Here is a 19,646-nt window from a genome sequence, read left to right on the forward strand (position 1 = left end):
GCCTCGCGGGGATGGGTCTTGGAGGTACTGTTTTGCAGTGGCTCCGGTCATTCCTAGAGGGCCGGTCTCAGAAGGTGTTACTGGGAGACACCTGTTCAACCCCACAACCGTTGTCTTGTGGGGTTCCTCAGGGATCAATACTGTCTCCCATGTTGTTTAACATCTACATGAAGCCGCTGGGAGAGATCATCCGGAGTTTCGGAGTGCGATGTCATCTGTACGCGGATGATGTCCAACTCTGTCACTCCTTTCCACCTGCTACTAAGGAGGCTGTCCAGGTCCTGAACCGGTGCCTGGCTGCTGCGACGGTCTGGATGAGGGCGAACAAATTGAAACTGAATCCAGACAAGACAGAGGTACTCTTGGTTAGTCGAAAGGCCGAACAGGGCATAGGGTTACAGCCTGTGTTGGATGGGGTCGCACTCACCCTGAAGACGCAGGTTCGCAGCTTGGGAGTGATCCTGGACTCATCGCTGAGCCTGGAACCTCAGGTTTCGGCGGTGACCAGGGGAGCATTTGCACAATTAAAGCTTGTGCGCCAGCTGCGCCCGTACCTTGGGAAGTCTGACTTGGCCACGGTAGTCCACGCTCTGGTTACATCCTGTTTAGACTACTGCAACGCTCTCTACGTGAGGTTGCCTTTGAAGACGGCTCGGAAGCTCCGACTAGTCCAACGCTTGGCAGCCATGATATTAACAAGAGCGAAGGGCAGGGAACATACAACTCCTTTGCTGCTCCAGCTCCACTGGCTGCCTATTTGCTACCGGGCTCAATTCAAAGTGCTGGCGTTGGCCTATAAAGCCCTAAACGGTTCTGGCCCAAGCTACCTATCCGAATGTATCTCTGCCTACGAACCCACCAGGACTCTAAGATCTTCTGGGGAAGCCCTGCTCTCGATCCCGCCTGCATCACAAGCATGGCTGGCGGGGACGAGGGACAGGGCCTTCTCTGTGGTGGCCCCTCGGCTGTGGAACGCCCTTCCCATGGACATTAGATCAGCTCCTACGTTAATGGTTTTTCGAAGAAAACTAAAAACCTGGCTGTTTGAACAGGCATTCGGATAAACAGTGCAATGAATACGATGAATATAGGAACGGAATTATGGATGACGAATTGGATCACGACTCTAGTTACGAGATGTTAATGTGTTGTTATTGATGTGTCATTACTTTGTATACTATGCTGTTAATGGTTTTTAAATTGTATGTTGTTATGATTGACTTTTTGCTCTTGTTGTGAACCGCGTTGAGTCACCTACGGGCTGAGAAACTGCGGTATACAAGCAAAGTAAATAAATAAATAAATAAATAAGAGCACTCTGGGCATGCTCAGAAGCCTTACAAAAGCACTCTGTATACAGAAATGCCTTGCAGAAGCACTCTGCGCATGCTCGGAGGCCTTGCAGAAGCACTCTATGCAGAAATGCCTTATAGAAGCACTCTGTATATGCTCAGAGGCCTTGAAAATGCAGACATTCATTTGAGAAGCACTCTGAATGCTCAGAGGCCTTGCAGAAACACTGAATATTCAGAGGCTTTGGAAGAGCACTCTGTATATGCTCAGAGGCGTTGCAGAAGCACCGAATGCAGAAATGCCTTATAGAAGCACTCAGTGTATGCTCAGAGGCGTTGTAAAAGCACTCTATGCAGAAATACCTTGTAGAGGCCTTGCAGAAACACATAATACTCAGAGGTCTTGGAAAAATGCTCTGTCCATGCTCAGAGACCCTGCATAAGCACTCTATGCAGAAATACCTTATAGAAGCACTCTGTGTATGTTCAGAGGCCTTGAAAAAGAACTGAATGTTGACGTTCCTTTGAGAAGTGCTCTGTATATGCTCAAAGGCCTTGCAGAAACACTGAGTGCCCAGAGGCCTTGAAAAAGCACCCTGAATGCAGAAATTCTCTGGAGATACACTCTGTGCATGCTCAGAAGCCTTGCAAACACGTTGTGAATACCCACAGGCCTTGCAGAAGCACTCTGTGTATGCTCAGAGGCTTTGCAAAAATTGAATACTCAAGAGGCCTTGGAAGAGCACTGTGCAAGCGCACAAGCCTTGCAAAAGCAAACTGAATGCAGAAATGCTTTGTGGAAGCACCCTGTATATGCTCAGAGGCCTTGCAGAAGCACTGACTATTCAAATGCCTTGGAGAAGCACTCTGTACATGCTCAGAAGCCTTGCAAAAGCACTCTGCATACTGAAATGCCTTGCAGAAGCACTCTGTGTATGCTCAGAGGCCTTGAAAGAGAATTCTGAATATTAAAACATTGTAGACACACTCTGTGTATGCTCAGAGGTATTGCGGAAGCACTCTGTATGCAGAAATGTCTTGCAGAAGCACTCTGTGTATGCCCAGAGGCCTTGAAAGAGAATTCTGAATATTAAGACATTGTAGACACACTCTGTATATGCTCAGAGGCCTTGCGGAAGCACTCTGTGTATGCTCAGAGGCCTTGAAAGAGAATTCTGAATATTAAGACATTGTAGACACACTCTGTATATGCTCAGAGGCCTTGCAAAAGCACGCTGTATGCAGAAATGTCTTGCAGAAGGACCCTTCCTATGCTCAGAGGACTTGAAGAAACACTGAATACTCTGAGGCCTTGGAAAAGCCCTCTGTATGCAGAAATGCCTTCCAGAAGCACTCTGTGTATGCTCGGAGGCCTTGAAAGATAATCCTGAATATTAAGACATTTTAGACACACTCTGTATATCCTCAGAAGCCTTGCAAAAGCATTTTGAATATTCAAAGGCATTGTAGAAACAGTCTGTGTACAGCCAAGAGGCTTCGAAAGAGCATTCTGAACCCTCAGAGGCCTTGCAAAGGCACTTTGCATCCTATAAGGCCTAGTAGAAACGCTCTGTGCATGCTCAGAGGCATCTTGAAGCAATCCATGGGGAATATTGCAAAGAGAGAGAGAGACCCTGGGATGACGTCACTTTCTTCTTGCAGCCATCTGAGGCCACCTCTTGGCAAGCACTGCTTTGAGCTCCATTACAGATTGGCTTCTGGCCCAGTGTTTGCATCCAGCCAGGCTTTTGGATCACTGTAATGCAGTTTAATGCATATAGACCCATATACTGTTTAATGCATCTATAGACCCAAATCCAATCACTTATCTTTTTTTTTTTTTTGCTACCAGAAAATGGAAAACTCATACAACCTGAAAGCTCCCAGATTCTTGCCCTCCCGCACAGCCATTCTGTCTGCAAAACATAACATTAAAAAGACATAGTAAGGAATAGAGTCTATATAGCATTTGACATTATATGGATCCACATTATATGGGGCTACAATTGCAGTGAACTGCATTAAATGGATCTACATTATACAACTGTATTGAACTGCGTTATATGGCTCTACCTGCATTGAACTGCATTATACGAGTCTACAGTTGCACTGAACTGCATTAGATGAATCCACAATTACATTGGACTGCATTAGATGGATCCACAATTGCATTGCAGTGCATTATATGGGTCTACAATTGCATTGAACTTCATGAAGTGGGTCTACAATTGCATTGAACTGCATTAGATGAATCCACAATTACATTGGACTACATTAGATGGATCCACAATTGCATTGAACTGAGTTATGTGGGTCTACATGCATTGAACTGCATCATACAGGTCCACAGTTGTGTTGAACTGCATGAAATGGGTCTACAATTGCATCGAACTGCATTAGATGGACCCACAATTACATTGGACTAAATTAGATGGATCCACAATTGCATTGAACTAAGTTATGTGAGTCTACATGTATGAGAAGGGAGATAACCTTCTCCTCTGTAGCCCCCCGGCTGCATTATGTGGGTGTACAGTTGTGTTGAACTGCATGAAATGGGTCTACAATTGCATTGAACTGCATTAGATGAATCCACAATTACATTGGACTACATTAGATGGATCCACAACTGCATTGAACTGAGTTATGTGGGTCTACATGCATTGAACTGTATTATATGGGTCTACAGTTGCGTTGAACTGCATTAGATGAATCCACAATTACACTGGACTGCATTAGATGAATCCACAATTACACTGGACTGCATTAGATGGATCCACAATTGCATTGAACTGAGTTATGTGGGTCTACATGCATTGAACTGCATTAGATGGGTCTACATGCATTGAACCACATTAAACGGGTCTACAATTCCATTGCACTGCATTAGATGGGTCCACAATTACATTGAACTGCATTAGATAGGTCTACATGCATTGATCTGCATTGTGTGGGTCTACAACTGCATTGAACTGCATTATATTGGTCCACATTATATAGATCTACAATTGCATTGAACTGCATTCTATTGGTTCTCCATTATATGAGTCTCCAACTGCATTACATGGGTCTACAACTGCAATGAACTACATTATATGAATCTATTTCATATGGGTACAATCGCATTATATGGGTCTACATGCATTGAACTGTGTTATATGGGTCTGTATTATATGGGTCTGCGGTTGCATTGAACTGCACTATATGCATTTACAATTGCATCAAACTGCATTATATGGGTCCACATTATACGGGTCTACAATTGCAATAAACTGTCGATCTGTTTTATATGTGTTTAATTGCATTATATGGGTCTACATGCTTTGAACTGCATTGTATGGGTCTACTACAATTGCAATGAACTGCATTATATGGGTCTGCATTACATGGTCAACAATTGCATTGAACGGCATTATATGGGTCTGCGGTTGCATTGAACTGCAATATATATGGGCCTGCGATTGCATTGAACTGCAGTATATGGATCTGCGATTGCATTGAACTGCAGTATATGGGCCTGCGATTGCACTGAACTGCAGTATAAGGGTCTGCAGTTGCACTGAACGGCAACATATGGGTCTGTGGTTACATTGAACTGAAATATATGGGTCTACGGTTGCATTGAACTGCAATATATGGATCCACATTATATGGATTTACATTGTATTGAACAGCATTATATTGGTCCTCCCTGTATGGGTTTGCAATTGCATTGAACTGCATTATATAGATCTGCATTATATAGGTCTACAACGGCATTGAACTGTACTATGTGGGTCCACATTATGTGGGTCTACAACTTCATTGAACGGCTTTAAATGGGTTTACAGTTGTATTGAACTGCATTAGATGGGTCTACAATGGTATTGAACTGCAATATATGGGTCTGTGTTATACAGGTCTACAGTTGCATTGCACTGCTTTATATGGGTCCACATTATATGGGTCTACAATTGCATTAAACTGCATTAGATGGCTATGTATGTATGTGTGTGTGTGTGTGTGTGTGTGTATATATATATGCGCAAGCTTGGGGACCCGGCGGTGCCCGGGTTATTAGAAGAAGGCATTGTTTGTTTTGGGATGTTAAGTAATAACACTAAAGTTTTGTCCAGATCCGTTGTTGGCCTGGTCCAGTTCTCTCTGAATAAGAGTGAACTACAATTCTCAGATTCTCGGGGCAATCACCCCCAAACCCTGACAACATTTGCAGTTGGCCATATTGGGCATGTGTGCCAGGTTTTGTCCAGAGCCGTCGTCAGCTGGATTCAGGGCTCTCTGGATAAAGGTGAACTACAACTCCCAGATTCGAGGTCAATCACTCCCAAACCAGGCCTGTATGCACAGTTGGCCTTGTTGGGCCGGTGTGCGAAGTTTGTCCAGATCTGACGTCGGCTGAGTTCAGTGCTTTCTGGATGCAGGTGAATTATAACTCACAAAATCAAAGTCCATTCCCCAAACTCCTGTAGTATGTTCAGTTGGTCATGGGGCTTCTCTGTGCCAAGTCTGGTCCCAGTCCATTGTTGGTGGGGGTCACAGTTTCTCTGGAAGTAGGTGAACTATAACTCTCAAAATCAAGGTCCATTTCCCCAAACCCCTGCAGTATGTTCAGTTGGTCATGGGCAGTGGGCGGGGGTCATACAAATTCCACGCCAATGGAGAGAAAAAGGAACCCTGGGATGTGGAGGAAAATTAACATCTAGGATGAAATTGTACCCACATGAAAGTCTTCACCTGGGTGGGGGGCAGGATGGTGTTCATAGAGGACACTGGCAGGGTTCATGGTGCCCACTATAAACTGCAATGTCAGTGGAGGGAGGGACATGGGAACTATAGCTGTTTGCAGAGCAGAAACCCAAAAAAGCCCAGAGTCAGCAAAGGAACTACGTATCCCAGGTTGGGTTACCAAGTTGATATTTCTATCCTTCCTTGCCTCTAAAAATAACCAGCTGACTTTTGGCCAGGAAGGAATTTTGAGGTCAAGACGAGGAGGAAAAACAAGGCCAGAGGACTGGGGATTAGGAGGTTTGGGATTGCAGCACCCAGCACTCCTTTGTGTGGGGATGATGGGAATGGCAGTCCAAGCACCCCGTTCCCACTGCCTTTCCTCTTTATTCCATTCGGCTTTTGGGAAAGGGGCATTTTCAGAGCAACGGGCATTCAATAATGATGATGATGATGCAATAATAATAATATAGTAATAATAATAATAATAATAATAATATAGTAGTAGTAATAGTAATAATAATAATAATAATAATAATAATAATAATGTAATAATAATAATAATATATTGCTGGTGCCCTGACAAATGGCCATGAATGAATGCATTCAGACCTCACATTCCCAACCATGGCCGGATACGATGGAATCCTGGGAGTTATTGTTTGGCAGGGAAGGTTAGGGCCCTTGTGAAACTACAACTCCCAGGCTTCCATGGTATTAAAATTTAATGAATATTTGTATATATTTCAAGCATAGTATTGTGCCCTGCCTGGCGATTGAAAGGTGCATCTCCACAATAGAATAGATGCAGTTCGCAAGGCTCAATGCTAGAGAAGCCTGGGGAGTTGTAGTTTGGCAAGGAAGGCCCTTGTGAAACTGCAACTCCCAGCATACCTTAGCAAGTGAGCCATGGGGGGGGGGGGGGGTTTGAGGGTCCCAAACGGCATCAATTCCACGGTGCAAGATGCCCTTGTGAAACTACAACTCCCAGCATATATATTAACATGGGAGCCATGAGGGTTTAGGGCAGTGTTTCTCAACCTTCCTAATGCCTTGACCCCTTAATACAGTTCCTCATGTTGTGGTGACCCCCAACCATAACATTATTTTTATTGCTACCTTTTCACTGTAATTTTGCAACTGTTCTGAATCATAATGCAAATATCTGACATGGAGGATGTATTTTCATTCACTGGACCAAATTTGGCACAAATACCCAATACAAGTTTGAATACTGGAGGGGTTGGGGGGCATTGATTTTGTCATTTGGGAGTTGTAGTTGCTGGGATTTATAGTTCACCTACAATCAAAGAGAATTATGAACTCCACCAACGATGGAATTGAACAAACAGAACTCACATGACTAATGGAAAATACTAGAAGAGATTGGTGGGCATTGACCTTGAGTTTTGGAGTTGTAGTTCACCTGCATCCAGAGAGCACTGTGGACTCAAACAATGATGGATCTGGACCAAACTTGGCACGAATGCTCAATATGCCTAAATGTGAACACTGGTGGAGTTTGGGGAAAATAGAATCTTGACATTTGGGAATTGTAGTTGCTGGGATTCATAGTACACCTACAATCACAGAGCATTCTGAACTCCACCAACCATAGAATTGGCCAAACCTCCTACACAGAACCCCCATATGGGCCACAGCAATGTGTAGCAGGGGTTGTTGTTGTTGTTCATTCGTTCAGTCGTCTCCAACTCTTTGTGACCTCATGGACCAGCCCACGCCAGAGCTCCCTGTCGGCCGTCACCACCCCCAGCTCCTTCAAGGTCAGTCCAGTCACTTCAAGGATGCCATCCATCCATCTTGCCCTTGGTCGGCCCCTCTTCCTTTTGCCTTCCACTTTCCCCAGCATAATTGTCTTCTCTAGGCTTTGCTGTCTCCTCATGATGTGGCCAAAGTACTTCAACTTTGTCTCTAGTATCCTTCCCTCCAGTGAGCAGCCGGGCAGGGGACAGCTAGTAAATAATAGTATAAACATTATAATATTTGCTCAAGTTTAGGACCCTTGTGAAACTACAACTCCCAGCACATATTAACATGGATATATGGAGGTTTAGTGGGATACAAAGTGCATCAGTTCTATAGTGCAAGATGCTCAAGGCTGGGACCCTTGTGAAACTACAACTCCTGGCACATATTAACATGGAGCCATGGAGTTTTAGGGGGATCCAAACTGCGTCAGTTCTATAGTGCAAGATGCTCAAGGCTGGGACCCTTGTAAAAATACAACCAGCACATATTAACATGGAGCCATGGGGATTTAGGGATCCCAAACTGCATCAGTTCTATAGTGTAAAATGTACAAGGCTGGGGGTCCTTGTGAAACTACAACTCCCAGCACATATTAACATGGAGCCATGAGGGTTTAGGGGGTCCCACACTGCATCAATTCTATAGCGTCAATTCCAAAGGCAGGGGAACTTGCAAAACGACAACTCCCAAGATTGGGGGCCTTGTGAAACGACAACTCTCAGCACAAATTAACATGGCTATATGGAGGTTTAGGGGGATCCAAACTTCATCAGTTCGATAGTGCAAGATGTTCAAGGCTGGGACCCTTGTGAAACTACAACTCCCAGGACATATTAACTAGGATATATGGAGGTTTAGGGGATCCAAAGTGCATCAGTTCTATAGTGCAAGATGTTCAAGGCTAGGACCCTTGTGAAACTACAACTCCCAGCACATATTAACATGGAGCCATGAGGGTTTAGGGGGTCCCACACTGCATCAATTCTATAGCGTCAATTCCAAAGGCAGGGGAACTTGCAAAACGACAACTCCCAAGACTGGGGGCCTTGTGAAACGACAACTCCCAGCATAAATTAACATGGCTCTATGGAGGTTTAGGGGGATCCAAACTGCATCAGTTCTATAGTGCAAGATGTTCAAGGCTAGGACCCTTGTGAAACTACAACTCCCAGCACATATTAACATGGAGCCATGGGGGTTTAGGGGGTCCCACACTGCATCAATTCTATAGCGTCAATGCCAAAGGCAGGGGCACTTGGAAAACGACAATTCACAATGCTGGGAGCCTTGTGAAACTACAACTCCCAGCACATATTAACATGGATATATGGAGATTTAGGGGGATCCATACTGCATCAGTTCTATATTGCAAGATGTTCAAGGCTAGGACCTTTGTGAAACTACAACTCCCAGCACATATTAACATGGGGCCATGGGGGGTTTAGGGACCCCAAACTGCATCAGTTCTATAGTGTAAGATGGACAAGGCTGGGGTCCTTGTGAAACTACAACTCCCAGCATCTCTTAACATGGGAGCCATGGGGGGGGTTTAAGGGGGTCCCAAACTACCTCAATCCAACAGTGTGTAGATGTAGAATGATGCACAAGCCAAGCATATGGACTTAGATGCTTTTCCCTATCTATGCCTTTGGAGGAGGAGAGAAAGGAGAAGGAAGGATGGAGTTGGTCTTTGAGAAAAATAATCAAAAGGGGGCTTGGGGGGGGGGGGTCGGGAAGGGAGGGCAAGCAAGGCCTGAAAGCGCCTCCCTGCCCTCTTTCTCCTCCTCCTCCTCCCTGCCTCCCTCCCTCCCTCCCTCCTTCTTCCTTTGTCCCTCCTTCTGCTGCTGCAGGTGCTCCCAAGGAGCCTGCCTGCCTGCCTGCCTGCCTCTGTCTCCCAAGCAGGGCCATGGCCGCCTTGGGGGTGCCTTCCTGGGGCCCCCCTTGCTCCGGATGAGCCCCCCCAAGTCTCCCGGGGCCGCCGCAGTGCGATGCTGCTCCGCAGTCCCTTCTTTTCCTTCGTCCTCGCCTTCCTCCCTCCGTCTTGAGCCGCCGCCGACATGCCCGAGCCTGGTGCGGCCCCGGCAGGGGGGGCCCCCGAAAACGAGCGCCCCAAGCGCGAAGGGGCCGAGGCAGCGCCCCCAACCCCGGCCGGGACGGGGGTCCTGGGTAAGTGGCCCCCCACGCCGGGGTCGGGCTCCTGGGGGGACCAAAGGAGGGGCGGGCAGGCCCTGCGCAAAAAGGGGGGTCCGTGCGTAAAAGCGCATTTGGAGAGGTCGGAGGGGGGTCCTTGTGGAAGGGTCTCCAGAAGCAGCCCCAAAGATCCCCCTTTCCCCAAAGGCTCCTCAAAGCCTTCTCCAGAAGCTCCCCTTTAAAAAAACACCCAAAGCTTTCCCTCCCTAAAAAAGGGAAACCCCAAAGTTTCTCTCTCCAAAAGGCTCCCCAAAACCTCTCCGAAAGGAGCCCCAGAAACCCCTTTCCAAAAGCCTCTCCAAAAGGTCCCTCAAAAATCTTTCTCACCCCAAACCTTCCCCTCTCCTTAAGCTTCCATTTCCCTTCAGAAAAAACAAACCCCAAAGTTTCTCACACCCAGAGAGCGCCCCAAAATCTCTCCCTTCTCCAAATGCACCCCAAAGCTTCTCCTCCCCAAGTCTTTCTCCTCCCGAAGGAGCCCTCAAGACTCTCCCATTCCAAAAGGTCCTCTATCCTTTATCACCTAAAAGCTTCCACTCTCCATAAGCCTCCACTTTCTCCCCCCAAAACAAACCCCATTTTCCCCACTTCCAGAAAGCTCCCCAAAATCTCTCTTCTCCCGAAGGCCCTTCAAAGCACTCTCTCTCCATAAATCTCAGCAAAGTCACTCTTCTCCAAAAGACCCCTTACATCTCCCCTTTCCATAAGTCCCACAAAACCTCTCCCTCCTCCAAAAGCCCCTCAAAACCTCTCCTTATCCAGAACCCCCCCTAAAAGCTCCCCAAAAGCTCCCCAAAGCTTCTCCCCCCAAAAAGAAAATGCAAGTTTTTCTCTCTCCAAAAAGCTCCTCAAAACCCCTCCAAAAGGATCCCCAAAGACCCCCCTTTCCAAAAGGTCCCCCAAAAACCTTTCTCACCCAAAAGCTTCCCCTCTCCATAAGCCTCCACTTCCCCCCAAAAAACATACCCCAAAGTTTCTCACCCCTGGAAAGCTCTCCAAAGTCTCTCTTCTCCAAAAGACCCTTTACATCTCCTGTTTCCATAAGCCTCCCAAAACCCTCTCTTCTACAAAAGGTTTCCCCAAAATCTCCCTCTTCCGAAAGCCTCTCAAAACCTCTCCTTATCCAGAACCCCCCCTAAAAAACCCTTTCTCATCCAAAAGCTCCCCAAAGCTTCTCCTCCCCTCAAAAAGAAAATGCAAGTTTTTCTCTCTCCAAAAAGCTCCTCAAAACCTCTCCAAAAGGAGCCCCAGACCCCCCTTTCCAAAAGCCTCTCCAAAAGGTCCCCCAAAAACCTTTCTCACCCCAAAACTTCCCCTCTCTATAAGCCTCCACTCCCCCCCCCCAAAAAAAATAACCCAAAGTTTCTCACATCTGGAAAGCTCCCCAAAAGTCTCTTCTCCAAAAGACCCTTTACATCTCCCATTTCCATAGGCCCTCCAAAACCCTCCCTTCTCCAAAAGGTTCCCCCAAAATCTCCCTCCTCCAAAAGTCCTTCAAAGCACCCCTTATCCAGAAGCCTAACCCCCAAAACCCTTTCTCATCCAAAAGCTCCCCAAAGCTTCTCGTCTCCAAAAAAGGAAAAGTCAAGTTTTTCTCTCTTCAAAACGCTGTCCAAAACCTCTCCCTTCTCCAAATTCTATTCTATTCAAAATGCTTTCCCAAAGCTTTTCTCTCCCCAAGTCCTTCTCCTCCAAAAGGAGCTCCCCTTTTCAAAAGCCCCCCAAAGCCTTACCTCTCCAAAAAAAAATCCCCCCAAATCTTTCACGTCCAAAAGCTTTGCATAAATCTCCACTCCCCCTCAAAAAATCCCCAAAGTTTATCTCCCTCCAAAAGGCCCCAAAGTCTCTCATCTCCCAAAGCCTCTCCTTCTTTTCCAAATGCCCCCCCAAAAAAGGGCCCCCAAAACCTTTTTCATTCAAAGCTCCCTCTATATAAACCTCCACAAAGTCTCTCTTCTAAAGACTCCTTGCGTTTCCCCTTTCCATAAACTCCCCCCAAACTCTCTCCCTTCTTCAAAAGGTTTCCCCAAAACCTCCTTCCTCCAAAAGCTCCTCAAAGCCTCCCCTGCTCCAGAAGCCCCCCAAACCCTTTCTCATCCAAAAGCTCCCCAAAGCTTCTCCTCTCCCCATAAAGAAAAACCCCGTTTTTCTCTCTCTTCCAAAGGCTCCCCAAAACCTCTTCCTTCTCCAAATGCTCCCCAAAACTTCTACCTCTCCCCAAGTCTTTCTCTTCCAAGACTCCCCCTTTCCAAAAGACTTCCCTCTCCAAAAAGGTTCCCCAAAACCTTTTTAATTCAGTGCTCCCTCTCTCCATAAGCTTCCCTAAAGAATCTACATTTCCAATGTCCCCCATCTCTCTCTTGTTCGAAAGACCCCCAAGTCTATAAGCCCCCAAAGCTTCACTTCTCCGAAAAGCCTCCCAAAACCTTTCTCATCCAAAAGGTTCCCCCAAAGCCTCTCCTCGAAAGCTCCCCAAAGTCTCTCTTCTCCAACAGACCCCTAAAGTCTCCTCTTCCATAAGCCCCCCAAAGCTTCACCTCTCCAAAAGGCCTCAAAGGCTCCACTCCACCTCTCAAAAACAAACCCCAAAGTTTCTCTCCCTCAAAAAGGCCCCAAAACCTCCAAATACTCTCCCAAAGCATCTACTCCCTAGTCTTCCTCCTCCAAGACCCCCTTTCCAAATGCCTCCCACTCCAAAAGGTCCCCCAAAACATTTTTCATTCAAAGCTTCCTCTCTCCACAAGCCTCCCCATAGTCTCTCTTCTTCAAAAGATCCCTTATGCCTCCCTTTTCAGAAGCCCCCCAAAACCTCCCTCCTCCAAAAGCCCCTCAAAGCTCCCCTCAAAAAACCATTTCTCATCCAAAAGCTTCTCAAAGCTTCCCCCACTCCATAAGCCTTTCTAAATAGAAAACCCCCTTTCTCTCCCACCAAAAGGCCCCAAAGCCTCTCTTCTTCCAAAAGCACCCCACAAAGTCTCCCCTCTCCAAGTGTTCCCTGTAGCTTCTTCCCCACCCAGGTCTTTTCCCTCTTTCCAAAAGGTCCCCTCAAAGCCTCTCTCCTCAAAAGCCCTCCAAAGTCTCTCTTCTCCAAAAGACCCTCAAAGTCTTCCCTTCCATAAGCCCCCCAAAGCTTCAGCTCTCCAAAAGGCCTCCCAAAACCATCCTCACCCAAAAGTTTCCCCTCTCCATAAGCCTCCATTTCACCCCCCAAGTTTATCTCCCTCCAAAAAGTCCCCAAAGCCTCTCTTTTCCCAAAGGTACCCCAAAACCTTGTCCAAATGCTCCCACAAAGCTTCTTCCCCTGCCAGATCAGTTCCCTCAAAAGGAGCTCCAAAGGGTCCCTTAAAGCAGTGTTTCTCAACCTTCCTAATGCTGCAACCCCTTAATACCGTTCTTCATATTGTGGTGACCCCCAAGCATATTATTTTCATTGCTACTTCATGAGGGTAACTTTGCTACTGTTCTGAATCATAACGTAAATATCTGATTTGGATGTATTTTCATTCACGGGACCAAATTTGGCACAAAGACCCAATATGCCCAAATTTGAATACTGTTGGCGTTGGGGTGCATTGAGTTTGTCATTTGGGAGTTGTAGTTGCTGGAATTTATAGCTCACCTACAATCAAAGAGCATTCTGAACTCTACCAACAATGGGATTAAATCATACTTGGCATACAGAACTCCAATGACCAACAGAAAATAGTGGAAGAGTTTGGTGGGCCTTGACCTTGAGTTTGGGAGTTGTAGTTCACTTCCAGCCAGAAAGCACTGTGGACTCAAATAATGATGGATCTGGACCAAAATTGGCACAAATACTCAATATGCCCAGATGTGAACACTGGTGTAGTTTGGGGGAAATAGATCTTGACATTTGGGAGTTGTAGTTGCTGGGCTTTATAGTTTACCTACAATCAAAGAGCATTCTGAACCCCACCAATGATAGAATTGGGCCAAACTTCCCACACAGAACCCCCATAACTAACATGAAATACTGTGTTTTCTGATGGGATTTGGCAACCCCACTGACACCCCCTCACAACCCCCCTAGGGGTCCAGACCCCCAGGTTGAGAAATGCTGCCAGAAGACCCTTGTCTCCCATACGTCTCCCAAAGCTTCAGCTCTCCAAAAAGCTCCCCAAAACATTTTTCACCCAAAAGTTTCCCATCTCCATAAGCCTCCTCTTCACCCCCAAAATAAACAAATCCCAAAGTTTCTCTTGCTCCAAAAGCTCCCCGAACCCTCCCCTCTCCAAAAATGATTTCCCCAAAACCTCATTTTTCTGAAACTTCCCCAAAGTCTCCCTTTTTTCAAGAAAAGGCCCCTCAAAGCCTCCCTTATCAATAAACCCCCTTTCCCCTTCCAAAGCTTTCCCCAAAACCTCCCCCTTTCCATAAGGTATCTCCGAAACCTCCCTTTCTCCAGAAGACCCCCAAAGCTTCTCTTCAAAAGTCTTCAGACGCCCTTCTCCGAAGACCCCTCCAATGTCTCCCCAATGCAGCATTTCTCAACTTGGAGGTCGGGACCCCTGGGTTGGTCGCGAGGGGGGTATCAGAGAGGTCACCAAAGACCATCAGAAAACACAGTATTTTCTGTTGGTCATGGAGATTCTGTGTGGGAAGTTTGACCCAATTCTATCATTGGTGGGGTTCAGAATGCTCTTTGATTGTAGGTGAACTATAAATCCCAGCAACTACAACTCCCAAATGACAAAATCAGCTCCTCCCCCCAACCCCACCAGTATTCAAATTAGGGCGTATGGGGTATTTTGTGCCAAATTTGGTCCAAGGAATACAGATTAGATATAGTAGGTGAACTATAAATCCCAGCAACTACAACTCCCAAATGTTGAGGTCTATTTCCCCCAAACTACACCAGCATTCACATTTGGGCATATTCAGTATCCGTGCTGAGTTTGGTCCAGATCCATCATTGTTCGAGTCCACAGTGCTCTCTGGATGTAAGTGAACTACAACTTCCAAACTCAAGGTCAATGCCCACCAAACCCTTCCAGTATTTTCTGTTCTTCGTGGGAGTTCTTTGTGCCAAAGTTTGGTTCAATTCCATCATTGGTGGAGTTCAGAATGCTCTTTGATTGTAGGCGAACTATCAATCCCAGCAACTCCAACTCCCAAATGACAAAATCAACTCCTCCCCACAACCCCACCAGTATTCAAATTAGGGCGTGTGGGGTATTTTGTGCCAAATTTGGTCCAGGCAATGCAGATTAGATATTTACACGGCGATTCATCACAGTAGCAAAATTACGGTTATGAAGTAACAACGAAAATAATGTTATGGTTGGGGGTCACCACAACATGAGGAACTGTAATAATGGGTTACGGCATTAGGAAAGTTGAGAAACCACTACTTTAAGGGACCCTTTTGGAGAGGTGAGCCTTTGGGGGAGTCTTTGGGGCTCCTTTTGGAGGAAAGCGACCTGGCAGGGGAAGATGCTTTGAGGGAGCATTTGGAGAAGGTTTTGGGGGACCTTTTGGAGAAGAGAGGCTTTGGGACCTTTTGGAGGGAGAGAAACTTTGGGGTTTGTCTTTTTTTTGTGAGGGGTGAAGTGTTGGCTTATGGAGAGGGGAAGCTTTTTGGGTGAGAAAGGTTTTGGGCAGCCTTTTGGAGAGGTTAAGCAACGAAAATAATGTTATGGTTGGGGGTCACTACCACGTGAGGAACTGTATTAAGGGGTCGCGGCATTAGGAAGATTGAGAACCCATGCCCTAATGTCTTGGCTTCCATCAGTGCCTCCCCCCCCCCCCCCCCAAAAAAAGTATTCTCTTTTCCAAATCCTTTCCGAACCTTCTCTCCCATTCTCCCCATTCAAAGCCTCTCCTTCCCCTTTCCATAAACATCCCTAAAGTCTCTCCAAAATCCCACCCCCCAAATCTCTTTCTCCAAAGTCTTTCCAATTGAGGGGCAGAAAAGCAGTGACATTCCCTCCCCCACAAAAAAAAACTCCCATGAAGATGCCAAGGCCTCCCTCGCCTACCCACCCACCCTGTTTTCCGTCGCTGCCACACGTGGCTCTTTGTCTCTCCGTTGGCACCCATTGTCCCCAAATTTGCGGGGTTTCGGAGAGGTGGGGAGGGTCTCCTAGTTGCCAGGGCCTTGGTGCGGATTCTGCGCCAAGGGCGACCTTAGCGTGGCACCTCCAAGGTGATGAGAGGATGAATAGAAGGGAGATTTGTGCCAGCTTGAGCGGCGGGCAGCACCACGGAGATGCCAGCCTTCTTTTTTTGCACGATTCCCATTCGCAGCCAGCTCTGGGCCTTGGCCTCGTGGATACAAAACGCATCCTGCGTCGGGGGCCTTGGAAGCTACAAAAGACACTTCCAACAGATCGATGTGGGCATTTGTTATTTTGAAAGGGAGGCTCTATCCTTTCCTTCATCGTCTTCTTTGTTGTTAGCGATAGTCTGGCTTTAGTCTTGCAGAGTCAGAGCAAAGGCCTCCTTCCTCTTCCTATCTTCCCCTGCGATGGCCAAAGATCAAAGCTGGGACCCGCGTCTTATCTGATCGTACAATGAGTATCTCATAGGATGCTCAAGTCGGAAGGCAAACCAAAAGGTTACCCACTCCAATCCAGGGCGACACCGTCTGATCCTTCCCGACAGATGGCCATCCAAAGTCATAGCAGCCTCATGGAGAAAGAGAGCTATAGCATCACAGCATCCCATATTTGGAAGGGCCATCCAGTCCAACCCCCCTTTTGTGATGCAGGGCGGTACCATCCGATCCCTCCTGACAGATGGCCATCCAAAGTCATAGCAGCTTCATGGAGAAAAAGGGCTATAGCATCATAGCATCCCAGCGTTGGAAAGGGCATCCAGTCCAACCCCCCCTTTTGCGATGCAGGACGGCGCTATCTGATCCCTCCTGACAGATGGCCATCCAAAGTCATAGCAGTTTCATAGAGAAAGAGGGCTATAGCATCACAGCATCCCATATTTGGAAGGGCCATCCAGTCCAACCTCCCTTTTGTGATGCAGGACGACACCATCCGATCCCTCCCGACAGATGGCCATCCAAAGTCATCGCAGCCTCATGGAGAAAGAGGGCTATAGCATCACAGCTTCCCAGATTTGGAAGGGCCATCCAGTACAACCCCCTTTTTGTGATGCAGGACAGCACCATCCGATCCCCCCCTACAGATGGCCATCCAAAGTCATAGCAGCTTCATGGAGAAAGAGAGCTATAGCATCACAGTATCACATATTTGGAAGGGCCATCCAGTCCAACCTCCCTTTTGTGATGCAGGGCAGTACTATCCAATCCCTCCCGACAGATGGCCATTCAAAGTCATAGCAGCTTCATGGAGAAAAAGAGCTATAGCATCACAGCATCCCATATTTGGAAGGGCCATTCAGTCCAAACCCCCTTTTGTGATGCAGGGTGGTACCATCTGATCCCTCCTGACAGATGGCCATCCAAAGTCATAGCAGCCTCATGGAGAAAGAAGGCTATAACATCACAGCACCCCAGAGTTGGAAAGGGCATCCAGTCCAACCCCCCTTTTGTGATGCAGGACGACACCATCCGATCCCTCCTGACAGATGGCCATCCAAAGTCATAGCAGTTTCATGGAGAAAGAGAGCTATAGCATCATAGCATCCCAGCTTTGGAAAGGGCATCCAGTCCAACCCCCCTTTTACAATCAGGAAGGCACTATCTGATCCCACCCAACAGATGGTCATCCAAACTCATAGACGTTAGCAGCTTCATTAAGAAATAGGAGTATAGAATCAGAGCATTCCAGAGTTGGACGAGACCCCCAAAGGTCATCCAGTCCACCACCCCCTTTTGCAATGCACAAAGGCACCACCCAATCCCTCCCGACAGATGGCCACCCAGCTTCTGATTCCAGACTACCAGAGGATGGAGGGGAACTCCACCATGCTCGCATAAATAATTCTGGCTCAGTTCGAGAGGCCTGATACGTGTGTTGCGATATGTGGACGCTTGTTGGAATGGACGGAGGCCTGGAGGCACCAGCTGGGCCAAAGAGGCCTGGGCTGCCACAATGGCCGCCCTGTGTCCTTCTCTCCACGCGAACGGAGGGGAGAAAAAGGACTCCTTTGTCGACACCGCTTGGGTCCCGGCCACAAATAGAAATGGCAAAAAAATAATTTGTGGGCTCGGAATTCTCTCTGGGGGTGCCAATAAGTCGAGCACTCCACTTCTGTAGGGAATAAATCTTTCTGGATATTTTTAAATGGAGGCGGGATGATTGTCGGGAGGGCTTGGATTGTGTTTTTCTGCCTGGCAGAAGGGGGTTGGACTAGATGCCCTTTGGGGGTCCCTTCCAAGTCTAGCGAAGGATAGACTGCCCAGGAATCCAGTGGAATCTCCTTCTCTGGAGGTTTTTGAAGCGAGGCTGGGTGACCATCTGTCGGGAGGGCTTTGACTGTGTCTTCTGACTGCATTTGCACCCTGCCCTGCCCTTTGCCTGCGCCTGTTCCGGTCTGGCTGCATTTTTTTGTTTGCACAAGGATGCCCGTTTGGGAGGCCTGGCATGTTGCTTTAGGGAGTTCCCATTTACCTTGAATTCCCTCGTATACCTCTCCCTCTTTATTTATTTCTTCTCTCCTTCCTTCCTTCTTTCCTTCCTTCCTTTGCTTTCCCTAGTATCTTTCCCCTTTCTGTTCTCTTGCTTCCTAAATTTTCTTCCCTCCTTTTCTTTTCTCCTCTTTCTTTTCTCTTTCCTTTCCCTCAATTACACCCTGCTATTTTTTTTTACTTTATTCTTTCTTCCTTTTTTCCTTCCTTCCTTTTCCACAAAGTATTTTTTGCTGGTCATGAGGGCTTTGTGTATCAAGTTTGGTCCAATTCCATCTTTGATGGAGTTCAGAGTACTCATTGATTGCAGGTGAACTATACATCTCCATACCTACAACTCCAAAATGTCCAGGCCAATTCCCCTCAACCCCAACCTCCTCATTGTTGACATTCTTCGGGCATATTGAGTATGCATGCCAAGTTTAGTCCGGATCCATCGTTGGTTGGGTTCATAGTGCGCTCTGTATGTAGGTGAACTACAACTCCTATAAATCCCTCCAGTATGTTTTGTTGGTCATGGGGCTTCTGTGTGCCAAGTCAGTCCCATGTCCATCTTTGGTGGAGTTCAAAGTGCTCTTAGATTAAAGGTGAACTATACATCCCAAAAACGACAACTCCTATAAATCATGGTGAATTCTCCCCAAACCTCTCTAGTAAGTTCAGTTGTTCATCAATTCCTCTGTTTGCTGTGTAATGGAAAAGAATAGGAAAGGGTTAAGGGAGAAGCAGTGGGCAGGGTCATGCAAATTCCACACCAATGGAGAGAGTCAGAAACACTGGGATGTCTGTGGTGGAGACGAAACAGAAAATCTAGGATGAAATTGTCCCCTTATGAAAGTTTTCACATTGGTGATGGGCAATATGGTGTTTGTGGAGGACATTGGCAGGGCTCTTGGACATCTTCATGGCGCTCACTCTAACCTGCAGTGTCATTGGACGGGAGGGCTATTGGTGTCTCCTGAGCAGTGGGAGCTAGAGCTGTTTCTGTCTGTAAGTGGACATTCCAGCCACATACATATTTTCACTTTTATTATGCGGATAGATATGTGTGTGTGTGTATGTATTCATTTAATTGCCCTTTGGGTTCCCGTCATGCCAGGACT

The 19,646-nt window shown here is 47.0% G+C and overlaps 1 protein-coding gene across 3 annotated transcripts in view; it reads left to right on the plus strand.

Moving 5' to 3' along the window:
• ANO8 (anoctamin 8) overlaps nt 1-19,646 on the plus strand; it is a 51,394-nt gene that overhangs the window by 815 nt on the left and 30,933 nt on the right. The window contains exon 1 of one of the 3 annotated variants that reach the window (XM_067473507.1): nt 9,593-9,953. The exons of 1 other annotated variant lie outside the window; for it this stretch is intronic. In XM_067473507.1, the coding sequence (XP_067329608.1) occupies nt 9,845-9,953 (109 nt within the window). In that variant the 5' untranslated portion in view covers nt 9,593-9,844. Of the gene's footprint in view, nt 1-9,592; nt 9,954-19,646 lie in introns of those variants that run through there. One more of the 3 variants, XM_067473508.1, reaches the window with a different exon arrangement.

Source organism: Anolis sagrei, chromosome X (genome assembly GCF_037176765.1).
Source record: "Anolis sagrei isolate rAnoSag1 chromosome X, rAnoSag1.mat, whole genome shotgun sequence".
NCBI lineage: Eukaryota > Metazoa > Chordata > Lepidosauria > Squamata > Dactyloidae > Anolis > Anolis sagrei.